This window comes from Cynocephalus volans, chromosome 11 (assembly GCF_027409185.1).
Source record: "Cynocephalus volans isolate mCynVol1 chromosome 11, mCynVol1.pri, whole genome shotgun sequence".
Taxonomy (NCBI): Eukaryota; Metazoa; Chordata; class Mammalia; order Dermoptera; family Cynocephalidae; genus Cynocephalus; species Cynocephalus volans.
Window position 1 is genome coordinate 121,194,802 of NC_084470.1, and position 17,200 is coordinate 121,212,001.

The 17,200-nt window shown below is 54.1% G+C and overlaps 1 protein-coding gene across 1 annotated transcript in view; it reads right to left on the reverse strand.

The window, feature by feature from the left end:
• Window positions 1-3,170: 3,170 nt before the first annotated feature.
• SOX13 (SRY-box transcription factor 13) overlaps window positions 3,171-17,200 on the reverse strand; it is a 45,178-nt gene continuing 31,148 nt past the window's right edge. The window contains exons 2-15 of the mRNA XM_063114989.1: window positions 15,857-16,070; window positions 15,194-15,199; window positions 13,837-13,948; window positions 13,664-13,750; window positions 12,240-12,412; window positions 11,754-11,822; window positions 11,229-11,343; window positions 7,881-7,966; window positions 7,494-7,656; window positions 6,968-7,077; window positions 6,732-6,828; window positions 6,120-6,263; window positions 5,122-5,338; window positions 3,171-4,400 (exon numbers count right to left, since the gene is read on the reverse strand). Coding sequence (XP_062971059.1) covers window positions 4,124-4,400; window positions 5,122-5,338; window positions 6,120-6,263; window positions 6,732-6,828; window positions 6,968-7,077; window positions 7,494-7,656; window positions 7,881-7,966; window positions 11,229-11,343; window positions 11,754-11,822; window positions 12,240-12,412; window positions 13,664-13,750; window positions 13,837-13,948; window positions 15,194-15,199; window positions 15,857-16,069 — 1,869 coding nt within the window. The 5' untranslated portion in view covers window position 16,070 and the 3' untranslated portion in view covers window positions 3,171-4,123. The remainder of the gene's footprint in view (window positions 4,401-5,121; window positions 5,339-6,119; window positions 6,264-6,731; window positions 6,829-6,967; window positions 7,078-7,493; window positions 7,657-7,880; window positions 7,967-11,228; window positions 11,344-11,753; window positions 11,823-12,239; window positions 12,413-13,663; window positions 13,751-13,836; window positions 13,949-15,193; window positions 15,200-15,856; window positions 16,071-17,200) is intronic.

A 17,200-nucleotide genomic window follows, 5' to 3' on the forward strand; every position in this document is an offset into this window, starting at 1 on the left:
AACAGAGCCACCTCTGAAGCCAAGAGCAGAGTTAACCACTCTGCCAGAGCCAGCTTTGTTCCCAGCCTCCTGGAGCTCAGATGTCACAATGTTGTGGTGAGCAGGAATGGCTGGGACAGGGCCCCAGGGGATTGTCATGTGCCCTAAGGCCTTGACTAATCTGCAAGGCGAAGTTACCCGCAGACACCATCTCAGGCCCCATCTCGCCTTCTTAGAGAAAGCATTCTCAGTCCCCTAGTCCTCCAGGGAGTGGGCGGGTGGGTATGCGGGGGACGGGGGAGCAGAGGGTTAGGCACACCCCTCCCCCGTAAAGCATGAAAATCCAACCTTCTGTCCTTTCTCTGCAACCCCAGACTAACTGTACCTTTGCCCTCCTGGCTCAGCACCAGGCCTTGGAGACTCCCCAGTTTGATCTGGGCTCCACCTCCTCAGGCTCTTTCCTAGATCTTCCTCAGGAGCTCCAGGCAAAGGACTCCTGGGCAGAGGTTCACCTTCCTGATGGGCTCTGACCCTCAGCCTCTGCAGAAGAGGCCCGGAGGGGGCAGAGAACAAGTTTGTGGCCCAGTCTCCCTGGGAATGACCAGGACGCTCTGTTCCTGGCCTCTCCAACCCCCCTGACCCCGTCTGCCTCTCATGGGACAGGGGGTAGGGCTCTGGGGCTCCCGCCATCCTAAGAGGATGCAAGGCCCACACTCTTGTCTCAGCCTCTGGAATGAGACCAGCAGGACAAGGGTCCCTGGAGTCGGGTGTGAGCAGCACTGGCTGTGGGCCCCGAGGCCACAGAGGACCTGAGGATAGGGAAGCAAGAGGAACTCAGGACTGGCAGGCAGAGTGAGGGTGAGCCAGGCTGGGGGAGTCCTGAGATTGCCCGGATCTGGTTTGGAAGGGGGGACGTTGTATGGGAGGAGACGGATGGTGCAGGTTGAAATTAGCGGCTCTCCCTCGTGACCACCAGGGGGCAGGAGCCGCAGCCAGCCAGGCTCTGCTCCCCATGGCCCTGACATCTTTTCCAGACATGACCTGGGGAGGGCAAGGGACAGGAGGCCCAAAGGTCTGAGGATGAACTGGGAGAAACCAGCAGGCCAGCAGCAGGACGCTCCCCAGATTACATGGCCGGCCCCTTAATTCTTGGGGAGTTTCATTACCACACCCTCCCGAGTTTGTGGCCCTGGATCCAACCACACCTCCCTTCACTCCCACCCTCTCCAATTTTGAAATTCCCCTGCTAGTATTCAAGAGCCTCTGCTTGAATTCTTCCTGTGTTGAGATGTTCACTCTACTTTTGAACATCTTTGTTGAAAAATTGTTCTTTATGTTAAGCCAAAATATTCACCCTCAATATTTTCATCTAAGAGTCCGAGTTCCACGTCATGAGCTGGATGGAATATCTATTCTCTTGCCCACCTGGCAGTGTGGATGAAAGCAATCTTGTCCTTTCTGCCCTATCCTAGTCTTTCCTGGACTAAACAACCCTGGCCCTTGTTGACCGTTCCTCTAGGGACATGTCTACCAGGATCCCTCCAGCCCGCCTCCATGCAGGGTGCCTCCTTCTGGGCCCCTCCAGTGTGACAGTGGCCTTTTCTGGTGAGGGGGCTGGGAAAGGCATGATGTATGCACCTGGGACGAGAGACCAGCATGTGGGGTGCACAGGACCATCACGCCTCTGTTGTGAACACAAGCCTCTGTTGATCTAGCCCAAGTCTGACTCACAAGAACTGCCATTGAGCTTTGTTGCCCCCACTCCACATTGAGGGGATTGATTTTTTAACCTCGGGAGTTGTCTTTTTATAGTACTCGTTAATATGCATTTTGAAGAGTTTCAGTCTGTCATACAGCTCTTTCGGGCCTATTATTTCTCCTACTTTGATACTTAGGTCTTGGAAATCCTCATTCAAAGCCCAAGGTCATCGATAGCTCCCTGAAGCATATCATTAGAGACCCTGCCTCATTAATTAGTATCCTGGGGGGGGGTGGCTCATAAATGGGCTTTGCAGTGTCTATGGGGGCCCTTTTCTGGGATGAGCCTCCACAGCTTTCATTAGATTCTCAGAGGGTTCCTTCTCCAAAAGCGGACAAAAACCATGGATAAAGTTTAATCCCCTTGTTTTCAGACGAGGACTATGAGGCTCAAAAAGGGAGATGTGACAGCCCCCCCTCCCCCCAACCAGGGCATGCGGATAGTTCTGGGGAGAACCCGAGCTACCTGACTCCTATTACAATGCCCTTCCACTGCCTTCATCCTCAGGACCGGGGTGAGCGCACCTCACGAGGCAGGGGCGGTGCCTTATTCAGGGCGGGCATGGTGGGCATGTCACTCCTGGCCAGGCTTGGCCTGGGCCTCCCGTGCTTGAACCGTTTCCTCCCAGGCCCCACGCCTGACACTCCCTCAAGCTGCCACCAGGGGGCAGTGGTGCCAGGCTGGTGGCGTGTTCAGGAATTCTGGACTCAGGCCAGCCCCGCTCCTCCCCCGCACAAGAGCCAGATTCTGAAATGGTCTGTCTTTATTATGCCACCAGAAAACAGGAAAATCCCCCAAGTGTAAACAGGAGAAATGTGCTGGTTAAGTTAGTCATCATTATCTTATTATTAACAAAATAAAGCACTATCTATGTTTACAGTCATAAAAAATGAAACAGCCTGGAGAGAAGTGGCTTTGGGGAGGGGAGGGACAAGATGGGGGGCAGGCACAGACTCCACACATCTGGCCCTGTGGGATTTGGGGTTCCCCTCCCGCTCTGATCCGAGGGCTGTTCCCGGTCTTTGGAGTTAGGTGCCAACTGGAATTTGATTTCCTTAGGGAAATAGCCTGTGAAACCTATCAGGAGCTTAGAGTGGTTCCCTAGTGTAGAGTGGGGGGAGGGGAGGGCAGGCGCGGGAGGGGCAGGACCAGGTGGCAGAGGATGAAGCCCCAGGCTTCTCCTCACCAGCCCCTTCCAGGAATGGGCGGCCCCCCACCCCAGACCCATGAGGGAAGAATGGAGCCCAGCTGCCATGGGGAGCCCCCTCTCCAGGGTATCTGTCACGGACAGGAAGGGGGGCACCATCAATCCTCCTGCCCCCACTCCTGGGACTCCGGTTGGGACCAGGGGCTGCGGCACCAGGACAAAACCCCTTGGCAGCAGAGGCACATTCCCATGCTGCTCAGAGCTAAAAAGGGCTTCGTGGGAACCAACTGGCAGAGTCAGGGAGGGAGTGAAGGGGTGAGCAGGAGGAGGTCAGGAAGGCTGATGGGTCCAGGGGCAGACCAGGGGCCTATAAAGACCCAGAGAATCAGGAGGCCATCTGGGGGCGGGGACAGACACTAACAAAGGGAGAGAGAAACAAAGGGACTTGCAGAGGGACAAGGACAGAGAGAGAAATGCACACAGGACACATAGAACCTGAGACACCCAGACTGACAAAGAGGTAGCAATTTGGGGACAAAAAGAAGCACAGAAGAGTCCCCCAGGGAAGGAAGAGTGACCTTGAGAGACACACCCACAGGAACTCAGCAACAGTGCCTGGCACGTAGTGGGCACTCAATAAATATCTTGTGCAATGAATGAACAGATGAAAACGCACACACTTGCGTGCACGCATGCTTGCACGCACACACACAGCAGCCAGAGGCACAATGGACTTGGCAGAGATAAAGACAGTGAGGGACAGCCAGACCCTTTTGCACGATGTACAGAGTGATCCTGGTGATAGAAGAACTATCTGGGGGCATGTGAGAGGGGGTGTTGGTCCCACACAGTGGCTGATCCAGCCAGGATAAGAATGGAAACAAAGCACGTGGCCCCACGGGGGACAGGTCTGTAGCTGCCGTACCCCCAGGTGGGTAGACCTGCAAGAGAGGAGGGTCATACAGCACTTTCTGGCCAGGGGCCCCAATAGCAGAGGAGCTCAGCCCCTCACCACATGCAGGCCCTGCCCACCTAGACCAACTGCTCCTCGATGTGCCTGAAGGGGTGGTGGGGAGGGGAAGGTCCCCTCAGGAATGTATCTACAAGTGCACAGCTTTGCCCATCTCCTGGGCACACCCAAGTCCAAGTACCAACATAGTCCAGGTCAGCTGACTGTGGTCATAGGTTGGGGGCGAGGTTTCCCCAGTGGAAAAGGGGCCGGGCCCCCCCAGCTGGGATCAGTCTGTGAGCACCACCAACTCCCCGTCACTCTTGTCTTCGCCCTCTGAGTCCTCGTCCTCGCTGTACCGGTACATCTCACCATCGGCCACCGAGTGCCGGTCGTCTGTGCCCTCAGCCTCCTCCCTGAGGCTGCAGGTGTTGATGATGACGGGCATGTTGGGGTCCAGGCTCCGGGGGACATAGTGCTCCACCAGGGGCTGCGGCAGGGGAATGCCTGCCGCCCGAGGGTACAGGACATCTGAGGAGCTCATCTGCACCTGGCCAGCCTGCGGACTGAGGGGTGGAGAGGAGGCGTGGTTACAGGGGCACCCTCACTTCCACCCTGCTCCCCTCCAGGCCTCCTCAGGGCATGTGCACGCCACCCTGCACCCTCCCGATCTGTGTCTTAGGCACTTTGGCCCTGCTCTGCTTTCTGATGGCCAAATTCACTGTCAGCTACAGCCCCGCAGACCCAGGACCATGGGTGTGTTCAAAGGATAATATTCCTAGGGGACTGTGTGTGAATCCAATTTTTGGAAATTGTATATTTTAAACACCCCGGGGGATTTCCTGTTTAATGGAATCCCCTAGGGCCCTTGCTTTGGTCAAGTCAGGAATCTTTCTGTATGATGAATACTTTGATTTCTAGTACCTCTGAATTTGTACCGAGTTCTTCAGAAATGGGATTTACAGGCATGTTTCTCTAGGTACATGTGGCCGGTGCTCTACAGTCACTCATAGTCACATACTGTATCCTCAGCCACCAAGTGCTCACCACAGTCATGCACAGACATACACAAGCATCCCTGGGGTCACACGGGCAGGCCCAGCTGCACACAGACAAAGCCCATACACACATGCAGTTGTGTACTCACACACGGCTAGCAGACACATGCACAGCACCCCTGGAATCGCGCACGGAGGTAAGCCACACACTGACGTCCAGCCATTCACGGGCTGCACACACATGACACGCACATGCAGTCTCTCAGCCACCTGGGGAGGGTCTGCTCACGGGATCACGTAGCTCTGCCGGGCATCCTGGCGCCGGGTCCTCATCAGGGCCTTGTACTCGCCCACGCGTAGCCGCTTGCCCTCCACGATGCACGTGCGCTTGGGCCGCGGCTTGTACTTGTAGTCAGGATACTTCTCCAGGTGCTGCCGGCTCAGCCTCGCCTGTTCCTCGTAGTAGGGCTGCTTCTCCTGGTTGGTCATGGACTTCCAGCGGGAGCCTGACCCAGCCCCCGTGGCAGGCAGTCAGTACTGGGCTCTGCCGACCACCCCAGACCCCTGCAGGCCCTAGCGTCCCCGAGAAGTTTCATTCCCCGGGTGGGTTAACAAGCTAGTACACGCGCAAGCACTTAGCAGGGGCCGGGTCCAATGTGGGTGCTCCTTGGTTGTTGAGCAAAGGAATGCACGAAGTTGGCATGTATGGGGTACCCAATTGCCAGTTTAAGACTCAGCACCCACCCACAGCCCAAACACCCCCAGCAGCTTCTGTCTGATTTGCAAAAACAGAAGAGCTGCCACAACTCAGACAGGCTCCTTGCTTCGGATAAAATACCTGGTGTCTCAATTGACAAGAGTCCTGCATTGACTGGAGGAGCCTCAGTGTCAGAAACCGCCCCATTTGCCCTGCTCTACATCCCTCCTTGGCATGTAATTTAAAAACCCCAAGAACACCAGTCTCTACCGTTTTCTGCCAGAGTCTGCTCTAAGGGTCTCGAACAGATTAGGGAAAGATCAGAGGGGCTAAAGAATGTACACACACACACATGCACACACACACATTCCATGAAGTCTTGAGGGCAGGTGCTACTGGTAGAGCCCTACAATGCTACAAGATCCAGCTGTGCCCGCATCCCCCTAACTCCTGCACCCCCCATCAGATTCCACCAGAGTTCAATGTGGCATGGAATATCACCAAGCAAGTCCCGAGCAGACCTAGTTCCCACTGGGTAATAGCCTCTGGAACCCGTAGAGCCCCCAGAGAGCCCACTCACTGGCCCTTACCAAGAATCTTGCTGATGCTGGAGTTGTGCATGTCTGGAAAGGCTTGGAGGATCTTCCTCCGCTCATCCTTGGCCCACACCATGAAGGCGTTCATGGGCCTCTTGATGTGGCTGCTGTTCCGGGACTCAGGGAAGTGGCGGGAGCCTGGGGGACATGGGTGGAGTCAGCTGGGCAGCGTGTATGGGGTAAGGAGAGTTCTCCAAGGCCAGCAAAGAGACGTCCCTTACTACACCACTAGGAGGCACTGAGGAGGCTCCCACAGAAGCCAGCCCAGATTGAGCAAGGCCCAGGGTGCAGAGGAAACCAAAGTCCAGCAGCAAGTTAGCAGAGGCCCAAGACAGACAAGGGACAGACACACAAGGAAACCAGAGCTATACAGGGCCCTTCAGAAGAGATGGTGGAGGCCCAGCAGTCACAAGACGTGGGAAAGCAGATGCAGAGACAGAGCCACGGACACATAATGGGATAGCAGAGGCACATGCACCTGGAGAAGACCCAACACACAGACCGTGTGCAGAGGAATCGGAGACAGACACGACCTGCCCCGCCCCGGCCTTGCAGGACAGACAGGTGGGCCCTCCTGCCCATCAGCCCGAGGCCCGGCGCCCTCACCGTCCATGTCGCAGCTCAGCATGGCTTCTTCCAGTGGGAGCACACAGCTCTCCTCCAGTCGCTCCTTGGCTGGGGACGAGTCCAGGCTGATGAGGTCCTGGGGTTAAGAGGGGTGACCCGTACATCAGTCCCTCTGCATCACCCGCTCCTCTCTTTGGTGGCCTCTTACTGTGTATCTTCCACCCCCGGCCACCATCTCTTCCTGCCCTCAGGTGGAGGGGAGTGGGGGCCCCTACCTTACGGAAGGGGGTGTTAGGGGAGCTTTCCAAGGCCCCGCTGTGGTTGTGCAGCAGCTGTCGAGCATCCTGGATGGCTTTGGTGACAGCGTCCCCTTCACCAAGAAAGCCTACAGGAGAGGAGAGAGAAAGAGAAAGAAGGGGAGCTCAGGGTCAGCCCAGTTTGGTCCCAAACGCCGTCAGCCCCCGCCATGCCACTGCTATGAGCTGCCTGCTTCGGCGCTCCCTCCTGCCCCTCCACAGGGCGTCCCTTACGCTGGCGGTTGTGCAGTGCCAATAGGCTAGAACAAGAACAGCACCCCCTGGAGTTGTGCAACCCAGTGGCCTGAATCCCTGATGCTAGAGTGCCCAGACAGATGTGATGGGGGAGAGGAGAAAGGGGACCTCTAAGGGCAGCTCTAACTCCTTGTTTTATAAAAACCGGAACCTAGAGAGGGGAAGGGACATGCCCAAGGTCACATCAAGCCTCCTTGGCTCTCCCCTGAGAAGAGGCTGATGGAAAAGTTGCAGGTGGCAGACAGCTTACCCAGAGGCAGGCTGGGGGGGCTGGACTGCAGGTCCCGCGTGGGGGCCCCGTGGCTGGGGGGGCGGGGTCCACAGCTGCTCATCTTCAGGCTGGGGGAGCTGGAGGTGTTGGGCAGCTCGGGAGCCTTGGGCTTGGCTGTGAGGTTCAGGGGCTGGGAGGGCTCCTGAGGGAGACCCAAAGGGTCAGAGGGTGAGGGACACCAAAGGAGACCCCCACAGAGGGACAGAGAATACATACAGTGACAGAAAGAAGGACCAGACAGGAAAAGTAGACAGAAGGAGCAGGTGAAGAACAAGAGGCTCGCATTCCACACCCGCAGTCCCCGGGAGGGCAGCAGCTGTCATGTGCTGGGCAGGGAGCCCCAGGCCATTGGGCAGAGGGCAGTACCTGCAGTGGGTGGTGGGTGGCCATGGCCCCAGGCCTCTTCACCACTGGTGCAGGGGGGCTGTGCAGGAGCTGCAGCGGATACTCCACTATGGAAAAGGCGGCAAGGAGAAAAGTCCTGGATGAGCACAGAACAGCAGACACCCTGCTTGACGAGGTCCCAGCACCACGGGGGGGTGGGGGGGCGGGCAAAGGCTCAGAGATGGCTCAGCTTGGTTCCAAACACTGGCCTCCCAGCCCCAAAGCACTGCCAGGGACCTCCTGTCCCCTTGTGCCCCACTGTCCCTGTATGGTGATTGGCATTTTCACCCTGTTCCTGCCCTGCCCAACCTACTCTAAAGTTTCCCAGACCCTGGAGCTCCAACCCAATGATGCAGTGAGAGGATATACCATCCCTTCATTCAGAGGATACTTACATTTTGTACCTACTGTATGCAGGGTACAAAGGTATCTGTTGTGTGGCATGGCTCATGTGAATTCTCTGACAATAATACAAAGTGTGTGGCACATAGTAGGTGCTCATCATTGTTGCATTTTACAGATAAAGAGACAGATCTTAGAAGTTAAGTGGGTGGCCCACAGAGCTATTGAATGGCAGCACCAGGATTTGAACCCAGGTCTTCCATGGTCCATCCTTTCCCTCCACATAGCACTCTCTCTTCTGCCTATCCTGTCTCACTCACCCTTAACCAGAACTAGGACAAAGGAGCTGACATTGCAGGTGGAGAGATAAGCCACATGTTCAGATCACTATGTGCATGGCAGGTAGTGATGGGGGCTGCACAGGTAGCTGACAGGGAACTATGTCCCAGCTAGGGTGACTAGAGCAGGCTTCCTGGGGGAGTGGACAGGTGAGTTCGTGCCTGCAGGATGGGCAGGATTTGGACAGGTGGAGACGGGTCATGGAGTGTGAGAAGGAGTGGTAAGGGTGGGTTCCAAGGCCTGTGAATGCTGAGCTCGGGAGTCTGGACTCCACACTGCAGGCAACAGGGCACCAGCTGAGGCTTGTAAGCTGGTGGGGGGGCACTGTCAGTAGTCAGCTTTAGGAAAGGGCACCCGGCAGCTGACGGGGCCCCTGGTAGCTTGGATTCTGGAGCAAACAAAGCAGGAGGCTGCCTTGACAGTCCCAGTATTCTGCAGCTTATTTCCTGCCTCACTTGTACCGAAAGCACCCTGGGTCCCCTCCTCCAACCAGGCCTCTGCCCTCCTGGCCTCCCCAGCCCTGCTCCGCATTCACCTGGAGTTGCAACGGTTTTGTGTCCTTACTCTGTCCTACCCCTTCAGCCTTTCCCCCTCTCAATTCCCCCAGCTAGCTGGAAACTTCCCTCAACATAGGGCCTGTCTCAGTCTGTTTGGGCTGCTAGGAAAAAAAACCATAAACGGGGTAGCTTATAAACCACAGAAATTCATTTCTGCTAGTTCTGAAGGGGAATTTTCCCCAGAATGAATCGTACCTTGAGTCTCGCCCATATCTAATTTAGGTGCTATTTAGATGAGACTCTGGACTTGAAACTTGTGGGTTCACGCTGGAACAAGTCAGGCTTTTGGGGCTACTGGGATGGGATGAATGTACTTTGCATATGTGAAGAACATGGATTTTGGGGGGCCAGAGGAAAAACGCTACGGTCTGAATGTTTGTGTCCCCCAACATTCATAGGTGGAATCCAACCCCCAAGGGGCTGGTATTAGGAGGTGGGGCCTTTGGGAGGTGATTAGGTCATGAGGGCAGAGCTCTTAAGAATGGGATAGTGGGGCCAACCCCGTGGCGCACTCGGGAGAGTGTGGTGCTGGGAGCGCGGCGACGCTCCCACCGCGGGTTCGGATCCTATATAGGGATGGCCAGTGCGCTCACTGGCTGAGCGTGGTGCGGCCAGTCACAAAAAAGACAAAAAAATAAATAAAAAAAAGAATGGGATAGTGCCCTGATAAAGAGGCCTGAGGGAGTCTGCGTACTGCGTACCCTTTCCACCACTGTAGACACAGCTAGAAGGTGCCATCTATGAACCAGGAAGAGGGCCCTCACCAGACACCAAACCTGCTAGCACCTTGATCTTGGGCTTCCCAGCCTCAAGAACAGTGAGAAATAAATGTCTGTTGTTTGAAAGCCACCCAGTTCATGGCATTTTGTTATAGCAGCCTGAATGGATGGACAGGGCCTGACTTTTTCAGTCCTTTGTGTTCCCCCTTTGCCCTACCCTACCTACGGGCCTGGTACAAGCCAGGCAGGAGCAGTCAGTGGGGCTGACCGATGAACACCTGCCCACAGCCTACAGCCACAAGGGTGGGCCCAAGGAACACACCTAGTGGAGCTCCCCTGCTTTCTCTTTCTCGCTTGTAGAACAGGATTGGGGGTGGGGGACTGTGGGCAGAAGGAGTTGACTTTAAAGCTGTTCATCCTCCTGGGCCAACCGTGGGCAGCACTTCTGCCCTGTCCCCACAGCCCAATAACTCCATCTCTGACTCCATCCCCACTGTCACTATCCTAGTTCAGGTGTCATCCCCTATCACTAGAATTATCTCAACAGCCCCCTACCGGGTCTCCCTTCCATTCCCTCTCACCCACAGCCAGAGACAACACATTTGCTACTCAAATGTTCAGTGCACCCCACGTCCTACAAAATAAATTCCAGACTCCATGCTCTGGCCCCGAATGCCCTCCCCAGCGATATCCCACACCCCCCTCAACTCTGACACCCCTTCACAGCCTCAGAATCCAGGGCCTCTGCCTGACCACCCTTTCCCGAACCCTCTACCCTCAGCTCCCACTGCACCCACCCATGGCCAACCCATCCTCCCAGGACCTACTCAAACGCCACCTCCTTCAGAAGCCTTCCCAGACCTCCCAGTTACTGGTATCCTCCTCTTTCTCCCTCCCCAGACTGTAAATTCCTCGACCTCAATGTTTATATTTTATCACCCCATGGCTCCCTGACAACTGCAAGGTGCCTGACACACGGTCAGTCTGTTTGCTGAACTTCAGTGACGGGGCAGAAGGCAGGCGAGGCAGGCTCAGGACAGGGACAAGAGTGTGGAGGCAGGAATGGTGGCTGCTGGAATTTGGGAGACGTATAAACCTAGCTAATATTCAACACATTAACATGCCAGCACAGTGGAGCAGGGGACATTAGACCTAAATTGCTACATCATCTTACATCTGGAAAGTGCTTGATGGTTTTCGACGTGCAATTTCTTTCCATTCTCCCAGTGAAGTTCAGAAAGACGGGGTTATTCTTTCACTGGACAGATTGGAAAGGCCACATAGCAACGTAATGGATGAGAGCAGTTCCAGACTCCTTCCCTGGCCTCGGGACAAGCCAGCCTCAGTGGCAGAGCCTCTCCTCCCACACTCACCTGGTTTGCAGGGGATGGGCTGAATAGGCAAAGCCAGTTGGGAGTCAGGGGTGACAGGCAGAGGTGGGTGGCTTGGAGGGAAGGCTGGGATCATGACATAAGGCATGTTGACCTGCTGAAGGCAAAGAAACTCTGTGTGAGTCCCCAGGGGTCCAAAGAGCTACCCAGCTGTGGTCAGCCCAGGACACAGAGGGTGGACCTATGGATGAGAGGCACAGGGCACAGAGCAGGGACAGTCTTCAAGAGGATCCATCTGGCCCCATGCCACTTCCATGGGCCCCTGTTTACCTGTCCCCAAGTCTCAGCTGGGGTGGAGGACATTCTGGGCCCCTCCCTTAAAACAGGGAAAGAAGACAGGCAGGAGACAACAGCAGAAATTAGAGCCCCCTCCCGAGGGTCAGGCTGAAGTGCTTCTGCTCTGGGCAGCTTTAGCTTGATCCATATCCCCTGTCCCCAGCCCCTCTCCAGGCTGGTGTCAGCCCTCTCCCCTCCTGCTCCTCATACCCAGGTCTCCCCTCTCTTTACCTGTATCTGCTGCTGGAGGAGGTTAATCTTATGCTGCTGCTGGATTAGCTGTTGCTGCTGCTTAGCAATCTGGAGAGGGAAAGAGTTGGTGAAGGGGGTCATGGCCATTAGCCCTGTGCCCCTCCTCCCGCAGGGCCTGTCCCATCCCTCACCACACACTGCCATTCATACTGGGGCACACCAAACTAGAGGACAGAGGCGGGTGGAGAAGCAGTAGGACAGTCAGCCCTCAGAAAGATCTTCCTTTCGTAGGAGCCAGGGATGGAGCTGGGCAGGAAGCAAGTCTCTTTAGCGCCTCCCACCCCAGATGCCCCCACAAGGGCTTCTGACTCAGCAAGAGGTGGGAATTGCACAGCTCCTGCCCCAAGTCCTGCCCCCAAATTCCCTCAGGCTTCAGCCTGCCCCAGCTAGGCCAGGCCTAAAGGTGCTCCTCTCTGGCCCTGAGAGACCCCCTCCCCCAGAAAGAAAGCCAGACCCCAAACCTACCTGCTCCTGCTGCTGCCGGGCCAGTTCCATCTGCTGCTGCTGCTTCTCGAACAGCATGGCAGCCATGTTCTTCTGCTCCGAGTGGGCTGTCAGGAGCTGGTCCCGCAGGGTGGACAGCTGGTGGATCATGACCAGAAGCTGGAGCTCCTTCTCTGCCAGGCTCTCCTGGGTCCCTGCTCCAGGGTGGAACAGCCGACATTGAGATTGTGCATTTGTTCAATCCGTCCATCCATCCACCCGTCCGTCTGATATTTACTGAGCAACTGCTCTGTCCCAGGCCCCTGTTAGGAGCTGAGTGACAGAAATGATGAAACATGATCCTTGGCCTGGAGGGGCTCCTCATCTTACTACCTGACAACTAGCTGGCCTAGAAATTCTTTCAGACGTCCTCAAGTGCCCAGTGCTGCAGGATCATGGTGGACAACCAACCATCTCATAGAAGGGGTCCAGTGGGACATGCCCAGGCTTTGGAGCAAGGGAGGTCCCATTTCAGACCATCTTGCCTGTGAGCTGTAGGCAAACTACCAACTTTTCTGCACTTTATAGTTTTTTAATCTATAAATGGGCACAGTAATAGTCACTTCACAGGGTTACTGTGAGGGCTGAACGAGCTAACATATGTAAAGCTGAGTCGAGGGTCCGACACATGGTTCTCACCCAGTAAATGTCAGCAATTCCCTGCCCTCTAATTTAGCTAGTGTCCAATACAGCAGCTTCTTCTAAGTGCCAGGGTGCAGGCTGTTTGCATCAAGCATCACTTGGGAAGCACAGGCCCCCATCACCTGGGGCTCTCACTCAGTAGGTGTGGGTGGAGCCTGGGCATCTGCATTGTTTGTTTTAAAGCTCCCTCTGTGGTAGAAAAACCATCACTCCAAGGGACCCCATCAGCAGACTTTTAATATGCCCTTCCTATTCCCTTAGTGAGGTGCTGGTGGCCTAGAATTAACTATCAGCCATGAAAAGAACTTCCTGCTCATTTTATAGTTAGACCTAGGAAGCGGCAATGACATCTCTAAAGTCACGAGGGTGCCTGGTAAGAGCCCAAATCCATACTCATGGGATTTGATTCCCGCCATGCCTCTCCTGCATGGGGATGAGCCAGACCTAATGCTTGGGCCTCCCTAGGTAAGGGATGGTGATGTCCCCTAGGGCCAGGCAGAAGCCAAGTGACACAGGACAGAGATGAGGATACTAAGAACCCCAAGAACTGCCCTACAAAGCTGGCTGGTTGGCTCCCTTGGGAGAGTGTGGTGCTGGTAACACCAAGGTCAAGTGTTTGGATCCCCTCACCAGCTGTAAAAAATAAAACCAAAACAAAGACAAAAAACCAAGAACTGCCCTACAAAGCCAGACTGCATGGCCAGGCCAGGGGCAGGGAGAGTGGGTTCAAATGTGCCTCCGCCGCCGCCACCACAGGCCTTTACCTTTGACATCTTTGGTTTCCATAGAGTTCCTTCCCAGAAATTTCTCCTTCCAGTCACTGGACAGCAGCTTCTCAATGGCCGGCACAACTGGAAGACACCGAAGGGATGAGGAGCAACTGCCCTGACACCTGCCCACCCCAGGCCGCCTCCCCTAACCCGAGCAGACATCTCACCTTCTTTTAAATTTCGGTTGAAGTCCAGCTTCTCCTGGCTTCCAGAAGAGGCCTCAGAGGCTCCTGGTTGCTTGGGTTCCGGGGACCCATTGCTCTCTGGAGAACTACAGTCCTGCAAGACACACTGAAACGTCACTGTCACCCCCAAGAGAAGGGGGGACAGACTGCAGGGAGGACTGGGCACCCTAGAGATGTCCACCCTGAGAGAACCCCAGACTCTGCCCAAGCCCTACTGCTCCCCAGCAGGGCCCTTTGTCCCCCCACTTCCCAACCTTTGCTCACACTTTACTTGATATAGTGAAAAGAACAAAAGATTTGAAGACGGGGGCTGGTCAGTTAGCTCAGTTGGTTAGAGTGGTGCTGATAACACTAAGGTCCAGAGTTCGATCCCTGTACTGGCCAGCCATCCGCCCAAAAAGAAAAGAGGGAGGAAGGGAGGAAGGGGGGGCAGGGAGGGGGAGAGAGAGAGAGAGAGAGGTTAGACAAAGGATTTGAAGACAAAAGACCTGGGTTTGTTTCAGTCCAGGATTGGTAACTCATAGGTGCTTGATCCCACACAAGTCCTTGAACTTCTCTGAACCTGACTTCCCTCTTTTGAAAGTGGAAATACTAATGCCTCCCCTGTCACAGGATTGTTGCTGGGATCAAGGGAGCTAATGCGTGTGAATGAGGTTTGCCTCTGCAGAGTCAGGGACCAAAGCCAGCTATTAATTATTCCTCCCTTGCGTATACCCACTGCTCTAGCTAGGCTGGGTACTCACAGGGCCCCCACCGCATCCCTCCTTAAGAAACACTCCCCTCGCTCCTGTTCTCATCCAAGCCCTCCCTATCCTTTAAGGCCTGGCTTGGAAGCCCTACTCCTCCAGGAAGTCTTCATACACACACACTCGACTCCAGGCTGGATTCGTCCTTCGAGCCCCCAAACTCCTCGTTTTCACTCACTTGGCTTTTAATTATATATCCCTTTTTTACGTTTCCTGCATGGAATCTGCTGTGGGTTGATTGAATTGGTTCCCAAAGTTCATATATTAGAAGCTTGATTCCCACCGTAACCCTTGAGGGTGGGAAATCCTATTACGGTAACTGAAAGGTGGGGCCTTGAAGAGGTGATTAGATTGTAGGATCACGCCATAGTGAATGGATTAATAATGGTGGTCAGGGGAGTAGTTCTGAGGGCTTTAAAAGAGCACACGAGAGGTTAGTCTCTCTCTCTGCTCCACTATCCTCTCCAATGTGAGACCCCTACGTTGCTGTAAAGCCACCATCAAAGAAGGCCCTCACCATAAGTGTTCACTGGACTTCGGACTTCCCAGCCTCTGAAACTGTAAGGAAAAGTTTGGTTTTCTTTATAAAATACCCAGTTCTGTACATTTTGTTATAAGCAACAGAAACAAACTAATACAGAATCATAGAATATTTAAGATCTACAAGCGTCCTTACTGATCAATTCCCTCATTGTAAGGGTGAGAAATTACATCATCTTTACCAATGATTTAACTCTTGCTTGGGTAGTTAGGCTGACTTTCTCAAATCGTATGAAAAAGCTGGTAGATACTTTTTTTTTTTTTTAAAGATGACCGGTAAGGGGATCTCAACCCTTGGCTTGATGTTGTCAGCACCATGCTCAGCCAGTGAGCTAACTGGCCATCCCTATATAGGATCCGAACCCGTGGCCTTGGTGTTATCAGCACCACACTCTCCCGAGTGAGCCACGGGCTGGCCCAAAGCTGGTAGATACTTTTAAGCCACACTTTAGCATGTGTACCCTGTCTTCCCAGCTAGTCCTCAAGAGCAAGGGCTGGGTCGCACACGGGGGAGCAGTCACACACAGGTGAGTGAATAAGTGCAGGGATGAGCCCACACCGTGCTGACAGGTGACCTGGCTTCCAGCCTCAGACTGAACTTGGCAGCCCCTCCCTGCTCCCCTAAGCAGCACCGTGCTCCCTGCATCTGCTGCCCACTGGGTAGGGTGCGTGGGTATGAGGCTACAGAGGCAGTGCAGAGACACTGACCCAGGAGCCCCTGGGAAAGTGCCAGGCACCTTGGCTGGAGCTTGGGGGTCAGCACCGTCCTGAGGGGCCAGGGCTGGGTCTCCAGGCTGGGGTTCAGCTGCAGTGGCCTGGGGGGCCTCGTGGCAGGGCTCCTTCCTCTCCTCTGACTTGATGGTGCAGTTCACCATGGTGCCAACGCCATCCAGGGCCAGCTGGGCAGAGATGGGGCTCCTCATGGACATCCTGAGAGAGGAGAGAAAGAGTGAGCTGAGGGGAGGCCCGAAGACTGATCTGTAAACTCCTGCCCTCTGAGCCCCTGAGGCAAGGACTCTACCACCTGCTCCCCCAGCCCCAGCACCCCTGGCACCCTGCACAAAGATACAAACACAAAATGTAAGCCTACTTTTGGAACCCACAGAAAAATTAGAAAAGGTTCTTCTGTCTCTCATGCTTTTTTGTTTTGTTTTTAAAACAGAAAGGTCTAGGGAAAATTGGTCTCAACCTTTGGCACGGGATCCCTGCCTGTTGCAACGTTGGGACTAGTGGGCTGATGGACCTAAGGAAGCAGTGACTGTTAACTGGCTGTCTGTAAGCCTACTACAGCTGAAGATTTTATATACATTCTATATGTATATATGTTAACAATTACAGGAGGACATTCTTTTGGGCTAAGCTCCTGCACGAGGCCCCAACAGACCAGACTAAACATCCAAATGTGGTCATCCATGCTAAAGTCTCAAATCACCAAACTAAATCTAAGTTGTTATCTGACCTAGAAACAAGGAGAGAGCGATAACCAATTTCCCAAATAGGCCAGTTTCAATCACCAACAGCATAATATGAAGTCCCTTCTGCTTTAATCCTTACACAAAAAAGGTAGCTTCAAGTAACCTGTTAACTGGTCAGTTGTTTTTCTATTGTTCGGTCTCCCTGTCCCTGCCTTAGAAGGAAAGTAACTTTGAAAATGACCAATCTACTTTTTGTTCTTTGTTTCTGCTCTCTGCAGCCACTTCTGCCCATAAAACCACCCCCCTCTCTGTGCGACTCATTGGACTTTATTCTCTTTTGTTTTATAATAATTCAAGAATCTCAAAAAAGCCAATTGAGATATTTAAATTTGTTGTAATTTTCTTTTCGATGTGTCTATGTATGTGTGTATATATACATATTTGTAATTACAAAATGTATTTGTAGGCACCAAAATTTAAAAATCAAGAGCTAGCACATAAAAATCTGGATTTGAACCTCCAGTTCCATCGTTGTTGCAAAAATTGGCTGGAATTGAGTAGCAGGTACTCCTTATGGACAGGCTAGTTTTCCTCGGCCCCCACCACTCCGTACTACTACCCCAAAAGGGAACCAAGTATCAACTG